The following is a 21,438-nucleotide window of genomic DNA, read 5'->3' on the forward strand; positions in this document are numbered from 1 at the left end:
TCTCTTAGTTTTGCCCATATCTTTCTGTTCTCACATATATTAGTCTCGAATACTTACATGCCAATTTAGCCAATAAATAATATTTTATAGATTATTCAATTTGCCTAAGCTATTTTCTTGAAATTTTGTGTGTTTTTTTACAAGGAAATTTAGTGTTGCTTACATTTGATGGTAATAGACTTAATATCTGATTCCGTTGTAGCTTTTATAGTATTCTATATATCTGCCTAAAATATCTTTCTATCGCTGCCAATCATTTCCAACATTGCTGCCCAAAATGCTCATTATGATTGGAATTCTTTTTATAAGATTTCAAAAATCTATCTTTTACGGCGGCAAAGCGTTGTCATTTGGCTAAAGGCGACTACTAAGATGCTAACCTTAAATAGTTTAACTATAGTTTAAGTTTTACTATATTTTCTTCTTTTAAAATTATCACCTTAAGGTAATCATTAAAAGAAATTAAGTTGATCATCTAAGAATCTGCATCTCTAACTATTATATTAATAGTTTCGAGGAACACTAAATTGACGCCTGCACTTGGTATTTTGTCATCTAACACACTTGAATAAAGGTATTATGGTTTTTTACTTCAATTTTTCTCCGCTTATCTTTCCAATTTCAATTACTATTAATTATTATCACCCAATAAATCTATCTGAAATGTTCATTTCTTCTATCAATTCATTATCTTCACCATTCATTTCATGATGCCATGCTAAAAATCTGTTTTTCTCGCCAGATCTTGTTCCTTAAAAACAGTAAGGCCTTTTTTTTTCTTTCTTGCGATATATTAGTAAATTTTTCTTATAGGATTTGTGAATATTGCGAAACTGTCACTACATAATTTTCTTCACCTACGTCATTTTGGACTACTTTCTTTTAATTATCGTTGCTTAAATTGAAGCTACTTTTTTAAAAAAAGGTTCAATACAGCAACGCCAAAAAGCAATTAATCTCCAAGCCTTAGGTAGGATATAAATAAGAAATCTTTAGCTTGAGGCTTTGTTCCAAATTCTGTAAGAATTAATTTCAAAAAAATTATGATAGATAAAAATCATCGATTGTCTAACAGCTGTGTCCTACAAGTTTTTTTAATCATTTTTAATCAAATTAATTGGTGACCATAAAAAATGGTCACTACAACAAATTGGACATGTATCACTTAAATTGTCTGTTGAAATGACTGGGGTGAGTAAGACATTAACTATTTATTACAGTGCTCTGGCCTGTTTATCTCCGGGATGAGAGAGTATGTATGTCTTCGCAATCCGTAGGGATGGTACGAGGCAACTTTCCTTTAGCATTTAATACAGTGAATGCATATTGATTACACGAACATGTTACCAATTTTTACATTTGCCGTCAAATTAGTCTTTGGAACTATTGCATTAATATCATAAAATTTCTACTTTCTGCTTATTGTGAAAGAGGCGTGATATCATATTTTACTCAAATAAAAATAATGACAGAAATGTTGTATGAGGGGGCTAATGACCACCGCTATCGATAAAAAAAAAAAACTTATTTTTGGCACCCTTAATTAAAGGCATGCATTTAGCATGGTTAGAGGGCTAGGTACTGAATTTCTGTGTCAGTAAAAGTAGGCGAAAAAGATGATCAACAACTAAACGCCTGAATTTACTGTGGCTTTAACAACAAAGACAACAAAGAGGTGTTGAAATATTTTTTACTTAATCCTGCCATGCCGGGCAATCAGCTAAAAAAAAAAATGAAATGAATCTTTATTATCATTTCCACCGCAAAGATCACAGAGAAGATTTATTTTGTTAAATTGCTTTAATTTAAATTCAAAAGACCACCCCTTTTGAATTTATCCATTTTAAATATCCACCGCAGTTGATAGAGTGGTTGGATCATCCTTAATATAGCTATCTGCCTCTAAATGGAAACAGAGTCTAGCATAAAAAGATAACTTAGTGGAGTTCTCAATTTTTGATTGAAATTGTTCATTTATATCTTTATATATAGCTTTTCAATCGATAAATCGAAATTAAAACTTAAATATTCATATATAGCAATTTTGACAATTACATATAGAAATTACCTTTTGAATTTTTCCTGTATAAAGAGCAATTAATACCATTTGTACTGCTCAGAATTTTGATATACAGTTTTAAGGCTGCGGTACCTAGAATTAAGTTTACTAAAACGTAAACGTCTATATGTCCGCAATACTGGTTACATCGCTGATTGAATTTAAGATAACATGAAATAAATTAAAGGGTTGAGGAATGTATGCCCAGGATGATTTCAAAGCAGGAAGCGAAGTCATGTACAAGTAATGTCAAGGACAATTCCTATCATTCTTAGAATTAATAGTTTGAGGAAAAACGATTAAGCGAAAGAGCAACTGTGCTAAATATTATAGATTTTGATTTGTTGGATTTTTTTAGAAACTGACTGCATCAATTTTCTTTAACGAGAGTTAGTGACAATCTTAATAAAAAATAAATAAAATTTTAAGTGAGTTCTGAACCCTAGAAAAGAGTTAGGAATCAAGGAATTTCGACTATACAGGGTGTCCCAAGCTATATGGATAACGACTTTTTCTCGGAAACTAAGATAGCTAGAAAAAAACTAAAAAACACGTGTTCCCTTAGTTTTTTGTTAGAAATCCAAATTTAATTTGTATTTTTTTTTCGGTGCTTCCAGAAGCGAGATACAGGCACCAACTTCATTTTTTCAAATAGGAAGGTATGGATTTTATTTCAGATATAGATTCCTCTATTTTTTTAAAGAAAAATTTACTTGAACGGTTTTTTTCTGTGAGCGATATTTTACAAGTTATGAATGAAAACATGATTCTTATAAGAAATTTCAAAATAATAATTTTATAACGGTTTTTTTGATTGAATATGAAGAAAAGTATTACAAATTTTACTCCTCATTAATATTACAGATCATGCTCGAAATGGCCTCCACCATAGAGATACCTCGATGTTAATGTATTACCTCGATAGGAAATTTGATGGGCGTGTTATATCGACCCAGGGGGCGATCAGAATCAAGCCGGAATTGCATCTGTAGATGAACTAAAGCAAACAATAATAGATGCCTGTAACTCGGTTAAATTCGAATCTATTTCTTTGGCAGTAAGGGACAATAGGCAGGAAAGAGCATGTCTATGCATCTCTAATGGTGGAGGCCATTTCAAGCATGATCTGTAATATTAATGAGGAGTAAAATTTATAATGCTGTAAAGTTTTTGTTCTTTTACTAAAAACTTTAACAACACAACTAATGCCTGCCACTAGTTATTTTAATATGTGGGTTTGATTAAATAATAAAACTCGCTAAATTTGTAAGCAATAACCTGATTTATTAACACATTAACATTACTCACATTAACATTTACTAACAACTAACGCTATTCATTACAGTTACCATTTACAACAGTCAATAGTTTACTGTTACTCACTACGTAACGCCACAAAACTGTTCCACGACTGACCACTGGTCCGCACTACACCGAATTGCACTAGTCTCTGCTACACAAACAAAGCTCTTCTCACTAACTGGCTAACTTTGAAGCACTCCGCAACACTGACTCTCTCAAAACTGTCACTTCCAAAGTGTCTCCCAAAACTAACTCAAGACTCACTCAAAAACTTGACTAAAAACTGACTTCTCCAGCTGTGTCTGCCTCTTTTTAACTGCGACTGCCCCACTCCGTCTGTCTAACGCCCACCGGCCGCTCATTGGCTGAGGAAAACACATGCTGCCAACACCCCAACTGGGGCCGCCCTCCTCTAACCTTCTGTCACACTCCAACTCCGTCTGTCTTGCTCCCACCTGCCGCTCATTGGCTGGAAAACACATACCGCCACCACCCCAACTGGAGCCTTTCTCTTAGCTGGCTTTTACACAGGTCCGTTACAGGCTACGGTCACTAAACTCCTACAACAATCTAGCCCTTTCTCCTCTGGCTCAGGTAGAGACCGGCCTTTTGTTTACACAGTGTTGGCCTGTTACCGACTTTGGTCGCTTAACCCCTAGAACAATCTAGGCTCTGTTTTTCCAGCTCAGGTGAGACCGGCCCTTTTTGTTTACACAGTGGTGGCCTGTTACCGACTTTGGTCGCTCAACCCCTAGAACAATCTAGGCCTTTCTTCTCGCCCAGGTCAACTTCGTTACAAAACTTTTCTTAATATTCAATCAAAAAAACCGTTATAATATTATTATTTTGAAATTTCTTATAAGAATCATGTTTTCATTCATAACATGTAAAATATCGCTCACAGAAAAAAACCGTTCAAGTAAATTTTTCTTTAAAAAAATAGAGGAATCTATTTCTGAACTAAAAACCGCACCTTCCCATTTGAAAAAATGAAGTTGGTGCCTGTATCTCGCTTCCGGAAGTACCAAAAAAAATTTACAAAGTAAATTTGGATTTCTAACAAAAAACTAAGGGAACACGTATTTTTTAGTTTTTTTCTAGCTATCTTAGTTTCCGAGAAAAAGTCGTTATCCATATAGCTTGGGACACCCTGTATATCCGTAGTTATAGCCTTGTCTGCTGGATTCTTGTTTACTGTAAGATCACAGATGAACAATTGAGGTTTAGAGAAATTTGTTTTATAGTTATAAATCATTGTAGCAGTAAGAGAAAACATGGATTTTCAAACAGAATTTCCTTATTGACAGCATAAATGTCAAGTCTCCACGTCAAGTAGCTACGCGCTAAACTCAACTAATATTTCTCTGGTGTTTTTAAATATGTTTAGTCAATATTTTATTCAGCATTTATATTATTTAAATGTTTTTCAGTATTCTTCGAAACAAAAAAAAAGGTCAACATTAGAGGCCATTTTAAATTGTTTGTCCCTATGTTCACAATCTTGTGTTTATGAAGAAAATTCAAGTGGTAAAGATAATAATTTTGGACAAGTTGTTTGTAAAAAATGCTACTCTGCTTGCAAAGAAGATAACACATTAGATGTTAGATGTAAACAATGCGAAACTGTAGCTGGAGAATCTGTGTTTTGTCCGAAATGTAAACGCCAAAAATTGCTAATTGCTACTGGAAAAAATTCTACAAACAAAAGCCAAGGTAAAAATGTTTCTGATAAAGATGACTTGTGTAAAATCGGTAAAGAAGTATTTGAGGATGGAAAGAATAATGTGTTGTTTAAGCAATCCAAAGATCTGATAAGTGGCCAAGAAGATAAAAGTACCGTTACTGACATTCAACCATCTGGTCCTGAATATCAAGAAATGAATCCAAACAAGCTAACAAAACTGGATTGCAAAGTCTGTGGATTTGTGAATCAAGCTGATGGAAAAAGATATTTTGTTTGTACTCCGTGTATAGACAAAGCACGCATGAGTATATGTCGTCCAGATCCCAAGAGAAGTATTACACAAGGTGAACAATGTGATGTTGAAATTAAGAGAGTGAAGAATCGGAATATAATACGAACAGTATGTGAGCGTTATGCAGAAGGTATGAAGGCTGCAGGTTAGATACTCAATTTTGTATTTATATTTATTAAAGTGCATGAATCGGCCCAACAATTTCTCTGAAAAATACCAATATCTTCCTCCATATTGCTATGATTTCCTCAAAATCTTGTAACCATCCTAATTTTGGAACTCTACCATTCGCTGCTTCCTTTTCTCATTTCCATCTTTTTTTGTTTGATTTGTTTTTTTACTACGAATGATGAACGCTATAACTTTTGCCATTAAATATGGCACGACATTTGCCAGTAATATTAATGACAAAAGGGGCTGAGCTTTTCGCCTTGAAACATGCCTGTAGTTACACAATACACTCTTGTTATTTCCATACTCTGATCTTCAAAAAAATTTGGGCGTTATCACTTTAAACTTAATTAGAATTTCGAGAATACTTTAATGTTTCCGACAGACTACCATTTCTTCCATAGGAGGAATAATTTTTTCTTCCAAGCGAGGAGATAATTTTTATGGAAAGCAAGTTGAAAGACTTACAAATTTCCAAGAAATTTACTTTTTACCGTTACGTTAATATGCAATTTATAAAAACCCTGCACTGCTTGGAATCTCATTCACTCTTCCATATGGTTAGTCAAATCTTTTTTTTCCAATAACTTATTTCAAAACATGGTGTCTGATCTGTATCCGATGTGGCATACGTACCATATATGTTGTATAATTAAATTGTTAATATAACTTTGCACAATAAAGTAGAGTAATCTTTAGTCTTTCTTTATGTTCCATTTAGCCCCTCCACCAAGTTTGCAAGTGGTGTCATCTTTGCAAAAGGAGCCAAGTCCGCAAAGACAGCCAAGTCCGCAAAGAGAGCCAAGTCCGCAAAGAGAGCCAAGTCCGAAAAAGGTGTCACTTCCACCAAAGGAGCGAAGTTCGCAAAGAGAGCCAAGTCCGAAAAAAGTGACTTTTTTGGAAGAGGAATCAAGTCTGAAAAATGTGTCACTGTTGCCAATAGAGCCAAGTCCGCATAAGGTGCAACTTACACCAAAGGAGCCAAATTTGGAAGATCCAAATGACTTACCTCCTTATACTGTCGACCTTAGATGGCCTAAGCCTAGAGAACAACCTGAGCGCTTTCTTATTCAAGTACAAGAAAATTCACCTAAAGGGGTTTGGAAGACAATACAAACTTTACCAGGAAATTTAGAACCGCTACTCACATCAGTTAATGATCTAAAGCCAGGTATTTTTTACGCTTTCCGAGTAAAAGCTGAAAAAAAAAAAAAATCTGAACCAATTACGTGTCTAGTCACTACTTCGTATGGTGAGTAACTTTTAAATAATTAATGTTGTTTCCATTAAAAGCAAAAATAACAATTAATTGAGAAAGAATAATGCCAATATCTGACATAAATTTTTATTTTTTTTTTTCAACCGTTTCCAACCTAGTTTTCGACTTCTAGTTCATCTTTTGGGCTTATGCTTGTTACAATTATATTTTTTACATTTTTAATATGAAAGGTGTTGTAACTTCTGCCCTGACTGTGACTCTGTGTGGTAGTGTGACAATAGTAGTAGTATCATTCAGAACTAAACAAAATTAAAATGAAGTTGACTAATATAAATAATTATAATCTATATAAGTAATAATTAAAATTATAAATTATATAGATAATCTAATCTAATTATAATCTGCAGATTTGTAATGCCATAATGCCACTTATTGTTCTAGTCCATACACCAACCTTTGATGTTAAAAAACGTAAAAAAGGTAAATAATATTTTATTGGCGCTAATGGTCTAGCAGTCGATGTGCCGTCAGCGCCCTCTTTTCAAGATATATTCATCATGATGATATCGGACACAGATTCCGATACAGAAGTAAATGAAATTACAATTTAGTTTTTTCTGTTGACCAAGAGATGAAGTTCCCCACACTCTTGTGCTGAAATACCCGTAACGCTTAATTCTTTAATTAAGACCGAAAAAAACCATCAAGTTCTAATTTATATTAGATTAGATATTATATTTATATAATAATATAATTTATAATTTTAATTATTATTTATTTATATTAATCAACTTTATTTTAATTTTGTTTAGTTCTTAAACTTTGCTTATGTAGTAATAAAAATTCCACAGGATCTCTCTTTTTTATTGTTCCTTCAAATTCTCTTTTACCTATATAATTATTTAATAATATTTTTTAGGTTTATAAGGTTGTTCATCTTTTTTTTTATTCATGGTTTTAAATGGTTTACGTTTCGAGGATTGTTCGCACTACTGGCTACAAAATAACTTTTAAATCCAAGAAAGTTTCAAGTTTCAAAATTATAAGTTATAAAATAATAATTTTGGTAATAGATAGACATACTTAGATTATTAAATCATCTCCCTTTGGTAATTATATTATTATCTTTCAACAGCGCGGTTTTTTTTTTTTTTTTATTTATTTATTTTTTTTTTTTTTTTTTTTTTTTTATTTTTTATTTATTTTTTTTTTTTTTTTGAGGAAATGGAGGAGCGCATTTTTTAAGTTCTTGCGTCTCTGCGAATATTACTTCTCAGCTTAACAAAAACAAAACGTTTTTTCACAGCCAATTTCAAACAACAAGTTTTGTGGCCGGGAGATTGTTGTACAACTAATTCGGCTTAAGTTCGCAAAGATATTATTACAGCTCAACATCGTAGACATTTATAGAACGTTTACATTACATTCTTTTCCGACACTTACATGCTCTTAATAAACTGTTTAGATTACAGCGTTTATGGCTCCTTGTTCAAACTTTAATCTGATGGTGGTTACTGCAAATTTGTAATACCATAATTCCACTTATTGTTCTAGTGCAATTACAGGGTTGCACTGACCAGTTAAAATCTGTTTCACACGTGCTGTCTTTTTTCAGTTTTTAAGAGTTGTTACTGTCCTGATTAAAGTTAAATTTGGCAATGTTCTAGTTCATTTACTTTGGTTTTTTCTGTGGATTTTGGAATAAAATAAACGAGCCGAAATTAAGTAAACAATAATTCAAATATTCAGAATAATAATATTTATATTTCATAATAATATTTAGAATAAGCTTAATTTTCTTAAAGAAGGGTAAAAATAACTATTTTTTGGAACAATATATTAGAGTATATTAGGGAGTGCAAAGGGGTCGAAGGGAAGTACAGAATAATTGCTTCACCGAGATTATGTAGGCTGATTTGTCAACCTTCCACAAAATCTAAAATCAAACGTAAACGCCTTTATTTCGGAATTACAAAAATTTTGCATATTCAATTTGCCAAGATAATTTGGTACTTTTTGTTTTAATCCGATCCTAATAACTAAATTATTCTGTGCCAAAATGAGTTAAATTCTATTAATAAGCTAGCAATTTAAAATGCTTGGTAACGTTTGAAGTAACTTTCTCTCAATCACCCACTATCCTGTAAACTGACAAAATTTAACCAATCCTTTTGTTTACAATTGTATTAGATTAATTTTTCTTTGCCCTATTGCAACCAAAGAATGCCATGGGTCAAGAATCACCAAGCTGCTCATTAATGGCCGTTTTATTAACTAACTCTTAATGTGTCTAGTTTACAATGTAATAGGATAAATGTTGCATGAATTCAAAATGCTTGGTAGACCTCTAGGAGGATTGTTACTTGCCAATTTCTCATAAATAATCTATTTGACTTTCTCTTTTGCTAAAGAATACTAGCATGTTGTCGTAGTGAAATTTTGAGACTTGGGGGTTAACGCTTCGATAGTGGCTTTACGTTTTTCCAGTTGTTACAAGAAGGAATTTGAGAAATGGTCTATATTGTGTATACCCGTCATTTATTCCTAAATGACGTTCATGATTGCTTTAAACCTTTATTTTTAAGAAATGTCATTTTTCAATTTATTTTTTAATTTTAACTTTTATCTTTTATCTACAAACACTTACTAATATGAATTTTTCACAATAATTATTGTTCATAAAAGCATACATAAATGTGTTTTTATTTATTTGTACAGATAATAACATGCTAGGACCAGTAACAGCTACTGATATAACTAATACAAGTATTCTTTTAAAATGGAATGAGCCAACGTATGGAGGTATACCAGAAGCATATTTAATTGAAAAGCAACTTCAACCCGATGGTCGTTGGGAACCAGTTAGCGAAACTCCAAGAGAAAGAGACACACAGCCTTCAATTATTATTAATAATCTTGAACCAGGGTCTGCATACCACTTCCGCGTAAAAGCTAAATTTAGTTTTTGTGATTCTCGTTACACTCAAACTGAAGCACCTATTACCACATTGCGAACGTCTCAATTACCTCGTAAGTCTAAATCACCCTTTCTTTTTTTTTAAATCACGCGAACAGATTTTATTTATTTTTCAATTAAGAAAACATCTAGGGTCGTTGATACCCAAAGCTTTTTCTTTTCACTGCCGATCCCTGAAGTATTTCTTCGCTACCGAAACCATTGTCGATCACCGATTGTGAGCTGTCAAGTTTCATAGGAAAAGAAAATCAAGGGTACTGCGCCTGGATTTAAATCCAGAACCTTCAACTTGAATTAATTAAAAACATTTCAAAGATGGAGGTGGGGTAGCCAAAATAAATGCAAATAATTTCAAAATTTACACAATCTTACGAAAATAAATTTAAAAAATTGTATTATTTAAAGCAAAAATTATGATGTGTTAAATATTAAATGTTATTCTTTAATATTTTTTGCATTGATAAAATTATTATTCCGGCAACAAAAAGCACTCAACTTTATGGAGTTATAAACATTAATCATTGTTCAGAAAGATGTTTTAGTTTATTTATGTATTTATTTTGTAATAACACTTGTTCATTTTTAATTTTTTAATTTGTTTTTGCAGGAAAAGAAAAAGCACCATCTTTTCCTAGAAGCGCTTACTTTTCTGTTCTATAATCGCAACAGAAGGTATGGCTTCGTTTTATTGAATGCGCCTTTTAGAACAAGAAAATAAGAGCATCATTATTAGACAATTTTGGTGGTATTGGAATCATTTGGTAAGTTGTAAACAATTAAGTGTCGTGGAGGAGGGCGGAATCACATACTAGACTATAATATTAACTTCTTTTTTTTTTACAAATAAAAAGAGTAGCTACATGCGGGATTGGAACTTGGGATCTCATACTTACAAATCCATGCTTCATAACCGTTATTGCTATACCCCCTTCGGGAAATGTGATTATCTGGGTCAAGTTTTCAGTAGTTTGGGTTTACCTGGAAAAAGTTCCAACATAATCCCTCCTAAATGCCTATCATTTTTATGTGAAGCATTTTTTTCAAGAACGTAAGGATATAATGTTCCATTTCCCCATTCTTGATAATATATTAAAGGACATTTTAAAGCTATTCCAAGAATTTCAAACTTAAAAGAAATCTATACAAGAAAGGCGCCACTTTGCAACATAGATTTCGGATATGTGTGTCTTGTCTTCTTCTCGATAAAAGCTTTAACAAATTTCATTAAATTTTGCCGCTTCATTAAACTTTCTCTAAATATCTCATGTGTTCTGTTTCTTATAATACCTAATGAATTGATCCATTTTTTTTCTGATTCATTCATTGATTCATTTTTAAATTAACAAATAATAATGATAATAAAATTATTAAAAAAAAAAAAAATGTTTTTAACTTAAAGTAGTAAACTCTTAAAACAGCCCATATCATAATTCCTGATTTACGTTTACTTTATTTTCTTCCTAAAGGCAAACGTTAGTTATTACATTAAATAACTCTTCTGATAGCTACAAGAAAAAAATTTCCCCTAAGTTATTTTAAATGTTTACTGCTATTATTTCAGTTCATTCAATAGATGTTTACTACAAGATGTAAATAATTAAGAATGTAATGTGAACCTCTAATTGTAACAGAATTTAAAAAAAAACAAAATACAAATGTAGCTGGATTATAGTGATTGTTCTATAGAAATAGAAATTGTTCTATTTATTTTGAACAAATTTGTATGTACTTAAATATTCTATAATCAATTTCTTTTCAAAAACATTTGTCGCCAGCGGAATGAGGAAATGTGTTTGGAATGTGTGGAATATTTTATTTACACCCAAAAATGATTCCTTTTCTGTTAAATATTTTGTACAACACTGTTCCAAGTTATTATTTTAATTATTGGTTCATGTCAATATTATTCACTTCTGAACCTAATAATTTTATTTTATTACATACACATTAAACTTATTTTGTGTAATATATTTTATCAACGTTCATTAGTTTTTAAACCAATATCATCAAAATTAATTATCACTTCTTTGCAAGTATATTTTTTGGTGGTTTTCTTGCTAGAAACACTTTTGTGGCCCGTACTGCGCCATTAAAGTCGCTTGTGTACCTATTAATAGGTTATAGCATTAATTCTCTTATTTCTATGGATGCATGGAGACTTATTATTTAAATTGTATTTCCCCGAAATATCTTAATATCATAAGACTTTTGGATGAGCATCAGCATTCCTTTCGTCATCAAGGCAACCAGCAACATCAGCTTATCGTATTTTCTGCGCTGGACCACGGAGAACGGAGAGTATTGCACCTTTCAATCTTCTTTCAGAAACCAGTGTAGTTAAGGTATACTTAGCTCATTAATCGTTTACTATTTTGAGAGCTTTAACTTTTTGTCTATTAATCGCTTCTGGCTGTCCTTTACAGTCTCTATCTCCACATCTATCTTCATCTTCTTCTTCACCAAATCAGCTATCTGCTGGACTCCTTCACGGATTCTTGAAGGAGGTTAAGGTATACCTAGCTCATTAATCGTTTACTATTTTGAGAGCTTTAACTTTTTGTCTATTAATCGCTTCTGGCTGTCCTTTACAGTCTCTATCTCCACATCTATCTTCATCTTCTTCTTCACCAAATCAGCTATCTGCTGGACTCCTTCACGGATTCTTGAAGGAGGTCCTTCACCTATGGACGAAGTATTCAACGTCTCCCCTGAATAGTAGTAATTTTCTTCAATAAAGTCTTACTTTCAAAACTTGTAACACCTTTTCCAAAATTGATTTTTTTTTCTTTTTAAATTTCGGTAGTAGTCTTATAATCTATAGATAGATATAATCTGTATTTCTATAGATAGATAGAAATAGATAGATTTTATTATGAAACAAAAACATCAGTGAATAATTAAGGGCTCCTATCAAGAAGTACCACAGTTATGACTTGAAATATTTCAAAAGGTACATATACTCGTAAATCGATAGCTTTTTCCCAAATGATTTTTTACGGAAAATATAAATTTTTGTTTTTTATTTTGCATATTTTAATCTTTTATGCATTATGTATACCTTGTATGTATTTATTAGGCACATTGTTCTGCCATAAGGTTCATTTTTATAGTTTTCAAATCTGCTTTTTTTATAACATTATTAACTTTGCTCTGCACTAACCTCAGTTAACTACTCATAATATAAAGAAATATTAAATAATAATAATTATACTAGAAAGAGAGAGAAAGTTGAGCACGGATAATTAAATTTTAAAACTTTTATTTTGTCTAACATTGAAATGTTTGAGTTTTGTATTGGGCTTCGAGTTTGACTTTAGACATAACTTAAGATTGTTCGCTGATGTCTAAGCCATATAACGACCTAGGTACACTTGGACATATCGGAACCTTAAAACTTTTATTTTTGGCTGCACAGAAACTTATTAAGACATGGATATCTGTCAACAATTTTATGGCAATAATATAATTTACATATCTATGGCTTATTTAAATTTTACCGCTGGCTTCTACCAGCAACATATAAAAAAATAAACTTTTTCCAATAATATACTATACAAAATATAATTTCAATGCAGCCTATAAACTTTAGTTAAGAAATTTCAGCTCTAGGAGACGATTGGTGGATAGTGGCTCTTCTATAGCTTTATGGAAAAACATGTATCCATCAGCATTGTGTATTCTAAATATAATTCCATAAACTAAAAGCTGTTGGATCTCTCTTGTTTGAGCCCCTTTCAGTTCTGTCTCTTTAATGAATCTGGAAGCGAACTTTGGTGTAGTGCTTGAAAGGTCTTTCAAAAAATTTTTTATTCTTCTGCACTCTCAGCCTTTCACACTACTCAATGGGTTTAGTGCCGTTCTTCTTCTTCTTTCAGCAATCAGAGCTGTTATCCAAAAGTAAAAGATTGAAAAAGAAGTTTTCTGGGATGAAATTTTTGTAGGAGTCATGAACGTCTAAGGATTATTTGACTTTGCTTTTATGTTCGTCGCGTTTAGAATTCTTTCTTGTATGTGTTGACTTTTAAAAAAAGCTTACTAGAGCCGTTAAAGAATTCATGAATAAGATTACTTTTCTTTTTAGCGTTTGTTTAATTTAGGTATTAAATTATAAATGTCACATTCAGCATTGTGAAGATTATATGTTTCTCTACAAGGCAGTATGAAGCAATGGCTAGAGTTTATAGTGTTTTTGTTTTACCTGTAACCTCCATCACCTTTCGTATAGTCATATTTTTTTTTTTTTAATCCTAAAAACATAAAATTTTAAAAGCAAAACATAAAATTAGCAATTATAAGTATTTTCAAAATTATTTATTTCTTTTCAATGCGTTAGCTTTGTTTGGTTGATTTATTTAAAGCCTTCATACCAGGAAGAAAAAACAAGCAGATCTCCGCAAACTCTACGATTGAGTAGTGAGCCTCGAAAGAAATCTTCGAACGCTGCAAAAAAAAAAAAAAAACAACAAGAAATTCAACAGAATCAAGAAGGAAAACAAAATCATTTCGAGTAAGTCAAGGACTTCAAGAGAAAGCCTTTCAACATAAAGAAGAAAGTCAAGTAGAGAAAGATATAAATATATCACATCTAACCCAAGAGGATCTTAAGATGAAGATTAGTAAATGACCTAATCCAGGGTTGGAGGAGTTTTCTTTATTTTTCTTAAAATTATGCAACAATGGGAATACAATTTCCAAAAAGATACAATTACATTTTTCCGATTAAAAATATTTTTGTTTTATATTTTTTTTCTCTCTCTCTATTTTATATTTTATTTTTGTTTTACAAATTTTGTTTCAATGTAAATTACAAGAGTAGTCCTGTGTTTGTTCTCACCATATTTTTTTTTTGTTTTTATTTAGCTCTACTTTTTAAAACTGTTCGTTAGGACATTTGTATAAGGGTTAATGATAAAAAAACTGTTCGAGTTTTCCGAAAGTCCATTTTTCCAAATCTGGTGCGAACAATTACACGATTTCTCTTGTAATTTACATTAAAAAAGAATTTGTGCAACCTAAATTGGTTAGACAAGAAAATATATTCAGTAAAGTGGCATTTTCCTTGACTTTTTCACATTGGGAATTTTATTTATGTACTTAATTTCTATTATTTATTTTTAGTTTTGTTTTACGAGTATTCAGCTCTGAGCCCTTTAATAGATATGATCCCACTGACGCAGGTGATACTGAACGGATGATCAGAGTCAGGATAAGCTTTTGGGAAGTAAATTGAAAACAAACGCTCTTAGATGTGTCTCTCAGTAAAACAAAAACAAAAAAATCTAAAAAAAGGATTCTAAATGGAAATTACGAACCCACAGGATTAAGAGATAAATAATTGACAGTACTCTTGCTTCTAACAATATTATTAGTATGATTAACGAGTGGAGAGTTGGCATAGAGCATTCTCCTTCGAATCATAGGTTTTTTTCTGGGGATAGATCTATCTTTTAAACCCTTCGCCACTTATAGGGTTCCATTTATGATGAACTGCAATGGAAGGACTAAATGTCCAGTCAAGTTCTTGTTTTGATTTTGAAGATGACTAAAAGAAGGCTAGATTCATTATGAACGTATAACGGTTTTATTTGAAGAAACTTTCATTCCTAAAACTGATAAATCATTGGAGCTCTGCTTTAGAAAAACAAAGAAGATAGATCAGGGGCTCTATGGGAGGGCTGTTCCAATGAATCAATCATTAGATAATATATTGATATTATAGAGAATACAAATGTGCTCCTAGCAAAGCAAGAAGAAACGGTTCAAGATTGTGAAAACATTAATTCAACGCTAGAAAAATTTGGGTTCCGATAATTAGAATCCTAACAGATCCTAAATGGCAGGAGAAATAAGAAATAAGAAATTCTAGTAAGGACTACTAGAATCAAGGAAAATATTTAAACTAAATTTTGCTGATTACCATTTACAAATTTTACATCTGTAAACAATTCTTAGTTTACCACTTGAAAATTTTGTATCTGTAAACAATTTTTAGTTTGATAAAACAATGTAACAACAGAAATTTCGTCAAGAAAAGTAGACCTCTAAGCAAACGTTAACATTTATTTAAGCACTTGTTAGAATAAAAGTCCAAAATGACATAGGCAGGTGAAACTATGTATTAGAATTTTTATGATATTACAACGATTGTTTGTGGTTTTCATTACATTATACTGTTTAAATGAAAATTTACTGTTGCTTGCTCCAGCTGAATTCAAGAAACGACCACTGGTTCGCCTCGCCTACATCCTTTGGCACCAAATTTCTTCCTTAAATGGATGTGTATTATTAATTAAATTGTAGCTATTTTTAAAAAGTGTTTCGATAAAGGAAGGGCAAAAATTAATTAATCTTTAAACCTCAAAATACGTAAGAAACAAATATTTAGCTTTCCTTCAGTCCAAATTCTGTAAGCAAAAAATTAATTTCTATGATTAAGATAGATAAAAATCATTGATTATCTAACAGCTGTGTCCTACAAGTTTTTTAATCAAATTAATTGTGACCGTAAAACATGAACTTCACAACAAATTTGGCATTTGTCACTTAAATTGTCTGTTGAAATGACTGGGGTAAGTAAGACTTATTCGTTCATGGCCAGTTTATTACCTGGATGAGAGAGTATGTCTTCGCAATCGGCAAGGATGTTATCGCACAAAGTGAGTGAATGAATGAATGTACATTGATTGCTTGAACATGTGACAGATAAAGGTACATTTGCCATACATTCAAATAATTCCTTGGAACTATAAATTTTGAGCTTGAAATTGGCTGTATCGATTTCCTTTAAAATGATTATTACAGACAAATATATTATTCTTTCAAATTAGTTTTCTCAAGTTGGTTCAGATCTCTGGGAAATCAAAGACATTGAAAATCTAAAAATTTAAAATATTAATCCACACTTATAAAGGGTGTACACGGAGGAGAAGTCGAAACTTCGGGAGATGATTCGGTAGCTCAAATGAAACAAAAAATGTTTTGTTCACAATGGCTCGATTCTCGATAGTGTCCAAGACAATTGCAATTTTAACTTATCCGTCGATATTCGCGTTTCCCACCATAAAAATGGCTGCAACTTTTCTATCCTTTATCCTACAACAAATCTGCTTATTCCAAACGAAATAGCATTCAATTTCCTATAAATCTGCTTAACCCAGACTCACAAAACGTTTCTTATAAAACATGAAATTTTAACTTTAATGTCTAAAAAATTCGTCCTCGATTATTTTGTTAAAATTTTCAACTGTATTTTTTCAATGAATAATGAATCAAGGAGTCACCCAATTACAGGAAAAGTTGCGCATTTATTGAGCTTCAAGACCATATAGATGTTTTTGTTTTTAATAGAACTCTACCTGAACAGAGGGGTGTACATGCAGAAAAGTGGAATTTTGCCGACTTTTCGCTGATATGAAATTATTAATTTACTCGAATGTCAATTTATGGAGAAGAAACAAAAAGAAAAGTAACCATTTTAGTTTTGAACAATTATTATTTAATAAAACGGAAGTAAAAGATGCAGTAGCAATAAAACACAGAAGTTGACTACAAAAGTTTGTGCAACTCATCTTAATGTCATAATAGAGGTCTTTTTCATCAAAGTTAATTAACAATAATTTAAAAATAAAATAGTTATTTTCTTTTTGTTCATACTCCAAAAATTGATTAGTTTTGAATCATCTTTAATTAACTTTGATGAAAAAAACCTCCACTATGTCATTAAGATGAGTTGCACAAACAATTGTAGTCATGAAACTAAAAATTTGCCACAATTCTTTCCCACTTCCTTGTTTGAATAATTCGAACAATTTTTGTAGCGACTTTAGGCAGGCACCACCTACCTATTGTATTTCCCGATTCTCAATAGTGTCCAAGATATTTGCATTTTTAACTTTTCCGTCGATATTCGCGATTTTACAATAGGTAGGCACCTACCTATTGTATTTTATTGCTACTGTATTTTTTTTTCTTCCGTTTTATTAAATAATAATCGTTAAAAACTAAAATGGTTACTTCTCTTTTTGTTCCTTCTCCAAAAATTGACATGAGTGAATTAATTATTTGATATCAGCGAAAAAGTCGGTTACGCAACATCTCAGTTTTCTGCATTTACACCCCTCTGTTCGAGGTAGAGTTTTATTAAAAATAAAAACATCTATATAGTCATGAAGCTCAATAAATGCGTACATTTTTCTGTAATTGGGTGACTCCTTGATTCATCAATCATTGAAAAAATTTTAACAAAATAATTGAGGACGAGTTTTTTTATACATTAAAGTAAAAATTTCATGTTTTATAAGTAACGTTTTATGAGTCTGGGTTAAGCAGATTTATAGGAAATTTAATGGAATTTCTTTCGGAATAAGCAGATTTGATGTAGGATAAAGGAGAGAAAAGTTACAGCCGTTTTTATGGTGGAAAACGCGAATATCGACGGAATAATTAAAAATACAAATATCCTGGACACTATTGAGAATCGGGCCAAAGTGAATATGTTAGAATATTTTTTTGTTGTATTTGAGCTGCTGAATCACCTTTCGAAGTTTCGACCACTTCTCCGCATACACCCTGTATAGTCTTGTCTGCTGGACTTTTGTGCGTTTTATTGACGCTATATATTAACTGTGAGATTCCCACGTCTACCACAAATTTGTTTGAAGAAATTTTTTGTCTTTTATAATTGAAATTCATTGCAATAAGAGAAATCAATTCTTATAGAGTATCAAGAAGGATTTCCTTTAACACCATCACGAATTTCGAGGTCTCCGCATCCTTTTATTCTTGTTATTAAATATTTTATATTTAATTAATATGTTATTGAGATTCGCATTAATTAATTAAGTTTATTTTACAGTATTCTTCAAAACAAAAAAGGTCAACATTAGAGGCCATTATAAATTGTTTGTCCATATGTTCACAATGTAGTGGTAAAGATAAGAATTCATTGGGAAAAGATCTTGGTCAAGTAGATTGTAAGAAATGCTATTATGCTTGCAAAGAAGATAACACAATAGAAGTTAGATGCAAACAATGTGAAAATTCACAAGGTGAATCTGGGGTTTGTTCGAAATGTAAACGCCAAAAATTGCTGTGTGCTGATAAAGGTTGTAAAAAATGCTATGGTAAAGATGTTTCTAATAAAGATGATTTGTGTAAAAACAAACGTACAATTAATGGTCAAGAAGATAAAAGCACTGTAACTGACATTCAACCTCCTGGTCCCGAATATAAAGAAATAAATCCAAACATGTTAGCAAAACTGGATTGCAAAGTTTGTGGGTTTGAAAAACAAGATGATGGAACTAAAGATTTTGTTTGTTCTCCATGTATAGACAAAGCACGGATGAATTTAAGTAGTCCAGAGCAGAAGAGAATTGAAAAGCAAGATCTTACTTCTTGTGAGCAATGTGGTGTTGAAATTAAGAAAGGGAAACGTCAGAATATGTTAAGAGTAATATGTGAGCGTTGTGAAGAAGATATAAGGAATTCAGGTTAGATATTCAATTTTCTCTTTCTAGTTATTTTATTCAATTGCCTGCGTCGGCCCAACAATTTCTCTATAAAAGACACTCATTCTCCTTCATATTGCCACGATTTCCTGAATATCTTGCCGCCAGTTCCAATTGTAGAACCACCATACAAAGCTTATCTTTTAAAATCTTTTAATCCATTTCAAACATGCCATTTCTTGCACTTTTTTTTAATTAGTAACTATTGGGACAAGTAGGATGCTTTCTATTACTGCTAAGAAAAGAAGTTTTTTTTATGGGAAAAGTATTTCATGATTCTTATTAGTGGTATCGCTCACATAGAGGCTCATGTCCTTTCTTTTATTTACTTTTAATTATTTACTTATGAATTTACAATAAAGATTGAAAAAGTATTACCAAGTCATCGGAGAATATTAACAGTAGCATGTTCATAGTAAAATTTATGGAACACTGTGTCTTTTACCATAAAAGATGGCATGATATTAGCTAGAATTATTAAGGGCAAATGGGGCTGAGCTTTTTTGCTTGAAGCATTTAATAAGATTTTTAGATTTCATCACTGACTTAAGCCAATTACAATTTCTCCGGAGATATTTTAAAGAATGCATTTGGAAATTTAATTGGTTTTGTTTATCATGAAAGAGTAATGCTATTTCTACAACCCCAACCTACAATCTCCTTAGTTTTTCCGTTAATTAATCTAATCTTCTCCTATTTTTTGTAGAATTATTTACAAAATATGGTAGTTAATCTAAATTCGATAAAGTGATCTTACATAAATATATAACAGAAATGTTGTACTAATAACTAATAACATAATCTAATAAAATTGAGTAAGCTTTGGTATTTTTTATGTTCCATATAGCTCAGTTGGCAGCGTTTTCAGGAAAACGGCCACAATTGAATGGGCCACTTGTTGTATCTAACATTACTCCTTATAGTGTCGAATTGAAATGGCCTAAGCCTGAAGAAGAACCAGACCGCTATCTTATTCAACTACAAGAAAATCCACCTAAAGGGGATTGGAGGACAGTACAAACTCTTCCAGGAAATTTAGATCCTACTAGTACAATTATATCTGATCTAACGCCAGGGGGATTTTTTGCATACAGGGTCATAGCTGAAAAGAATAATAGACAATCTGAACCAATAATGAGTGAATTCTCTGGTCAGCAAGGTGAGAAATTTTTAAATAATTGATATTTTTCCCATTGTTAACATATCAAAAGTGACAACATTAAAACTGTCCGGTAGGACAGTTGTATAAGGGTTGATCATCAAAAACTGCACGAAAAAGCGTAACGTTGAAAAACACCCAACTTTGACAATTTTTTTCTCTTTTTCTATAAAAGATAAAATTCCCAAATTTTCTTTAAATTATAGGGCAAACCCTCCTTTATAACTGTAATTTTTTTGCAACAACATAGATATAATAGATTTCGAGAAAAAAGTTGCTGAAAATGAGCAAAAACGGCATTTTCAAAAATGGTTGTTCTTGTTGTTGTTGTTACCTTTTTTGTAAACTGCGTAGCGCCTAAACGCGTGAACCGATTTTCATGAATGAGGTGTCATTCGATTCGGAATTTTATGTAGATGTGCCTTTTGGGGGTCTCGACGCTGTACATCGAATGGGAGAGGAGTTAGCCCCCTTTATGTAAGGCCCCCTCCAAAATTATTATTTCTAATTTCTCTGTAAATCTTGGCCCGATTTTGATAAAATTTGGTAGGATCATAGGGTTGTGGCTTCCCTACGTAACATTAAAACGACATTCTGCTCTTACACTTGTTAAGAGGAAGTATAGCAATCGTTTCAAATTATCGAGACGTGAACCGATTTTCATGAATGAAGTGTCATTCGAATCGAAATTTTGTTCAGACTTGTATTTTAAAAGTCTCGACGCTATGCCTCATAAGGAGGGGAGTTTGCCCCACCCAAATAATAGACAAAAAGAAAAATCTATCCAAAAGGTACAAAAATCTCCTTAACAAAAACTTACAGTTTAAAATGTTAAGTATAAGGGTTGATTAAACGCCAAAATGCACACAAATCAGCAGGTAACCAACATTTCATTCATACTTCATTGATATTATTTAAGTAATTTTACTACATTAACTTTTTTTTAAATTTTTTAGAATTTATTAGATGTCACAGACCCTTATGCTGGCCAGTTCATTCATAATCTGTGACATCTAATAAATTCTAAAAATGTGAAGGAAAAGTTAATGCAGTAAAATTACTTAAA

General features: G+C 31.6%; 1 protein-coding gene and 1 long non-coding RNA gene across 11 annotated transcripts in view; one reads left to right on the forward strand and one right to left on the reverse strand.

Annotated features, from left to right (window-relative positions):
• Positions 1 to 21,438, forward strand: part of LOC141453499 (tenascin-N-like) — a 28,079-nt gene that overhangs the window by 1,563 nt on the left and 5,078 nt on the right. The window contains exons 1-6 of one of the 10 annotated variants that reach the window (XM_074126841.1): positions 1,073 to 1,191; positions 4,792 to 5,482; positions 6,230 to 6,760; positions 9,446 to 9,757; positions 10,312 to 10,465; positions 14,075 to 14,445. In XM_074126841.1, the coding sequence (XP_073982942.1) occupies positions 1,183 to 1,191; positions 4,792 to 5,482; positions 6,230 to 6,760; positions 9,446 to 9,757; positions 10,312 to 10,364 (1,596 nt within the window). In that variant the 5' untranslated portion in view covers positions 1,073 to 1,182 and the 3' untranslated portion in view covers positions 10,365 to 10,465; positions 14,075 to 14,445. Of the gene's footprint in view, positions 1 to 1,072; positions 1,192 to 4,791; positions 5,483 to 6,229; positions 6,761 to 9,445; positions 9,758 to 10,311; positions 10,467 to 11,265; positions 11,659 to 14,037; positions 14,446 to 16,147; positions 16,361 to 18,558; positions 19,196 to 20,060; positions 20,373 to 21,438 lie in introns of those variants that run through there. The other 9 variants (XM_074126836.1, XM_074126834.1, XM_074126838.1 and 6 more) reach the window with 9 other exon arrangements.
• On the reverse strand, positions 14,001 to 16,121 carry LOC141453502 (uncharacterized). Its single transcript, XR_012458037.1, has 2 exons — positions 15,895 to 16,121; positions 14,001 to 14,144 (listed from the first exon to the last, which is right to left on the reverse strand). It is a non-coding gene; the product is annotated as an uncharacterized lncRNA (long non-coding RNA).

Source organism: Rhodnius prolixus, unplaced genomic scaffold (assembly GCF_049639745.1).
Source record: "Rhodnius prolixus isolate KJV_2025 unplaced genomic scaffold, Rpr scaffold_3, whole genome shotgun sequence".
In the NCBI taxonomy this organism is placed as follows: Eukaryota; Metazoa; Arthropoda; class Insecta; order Hemiptera; family Reduviidae; genus Rhodnius; species Rhodnius prolixus.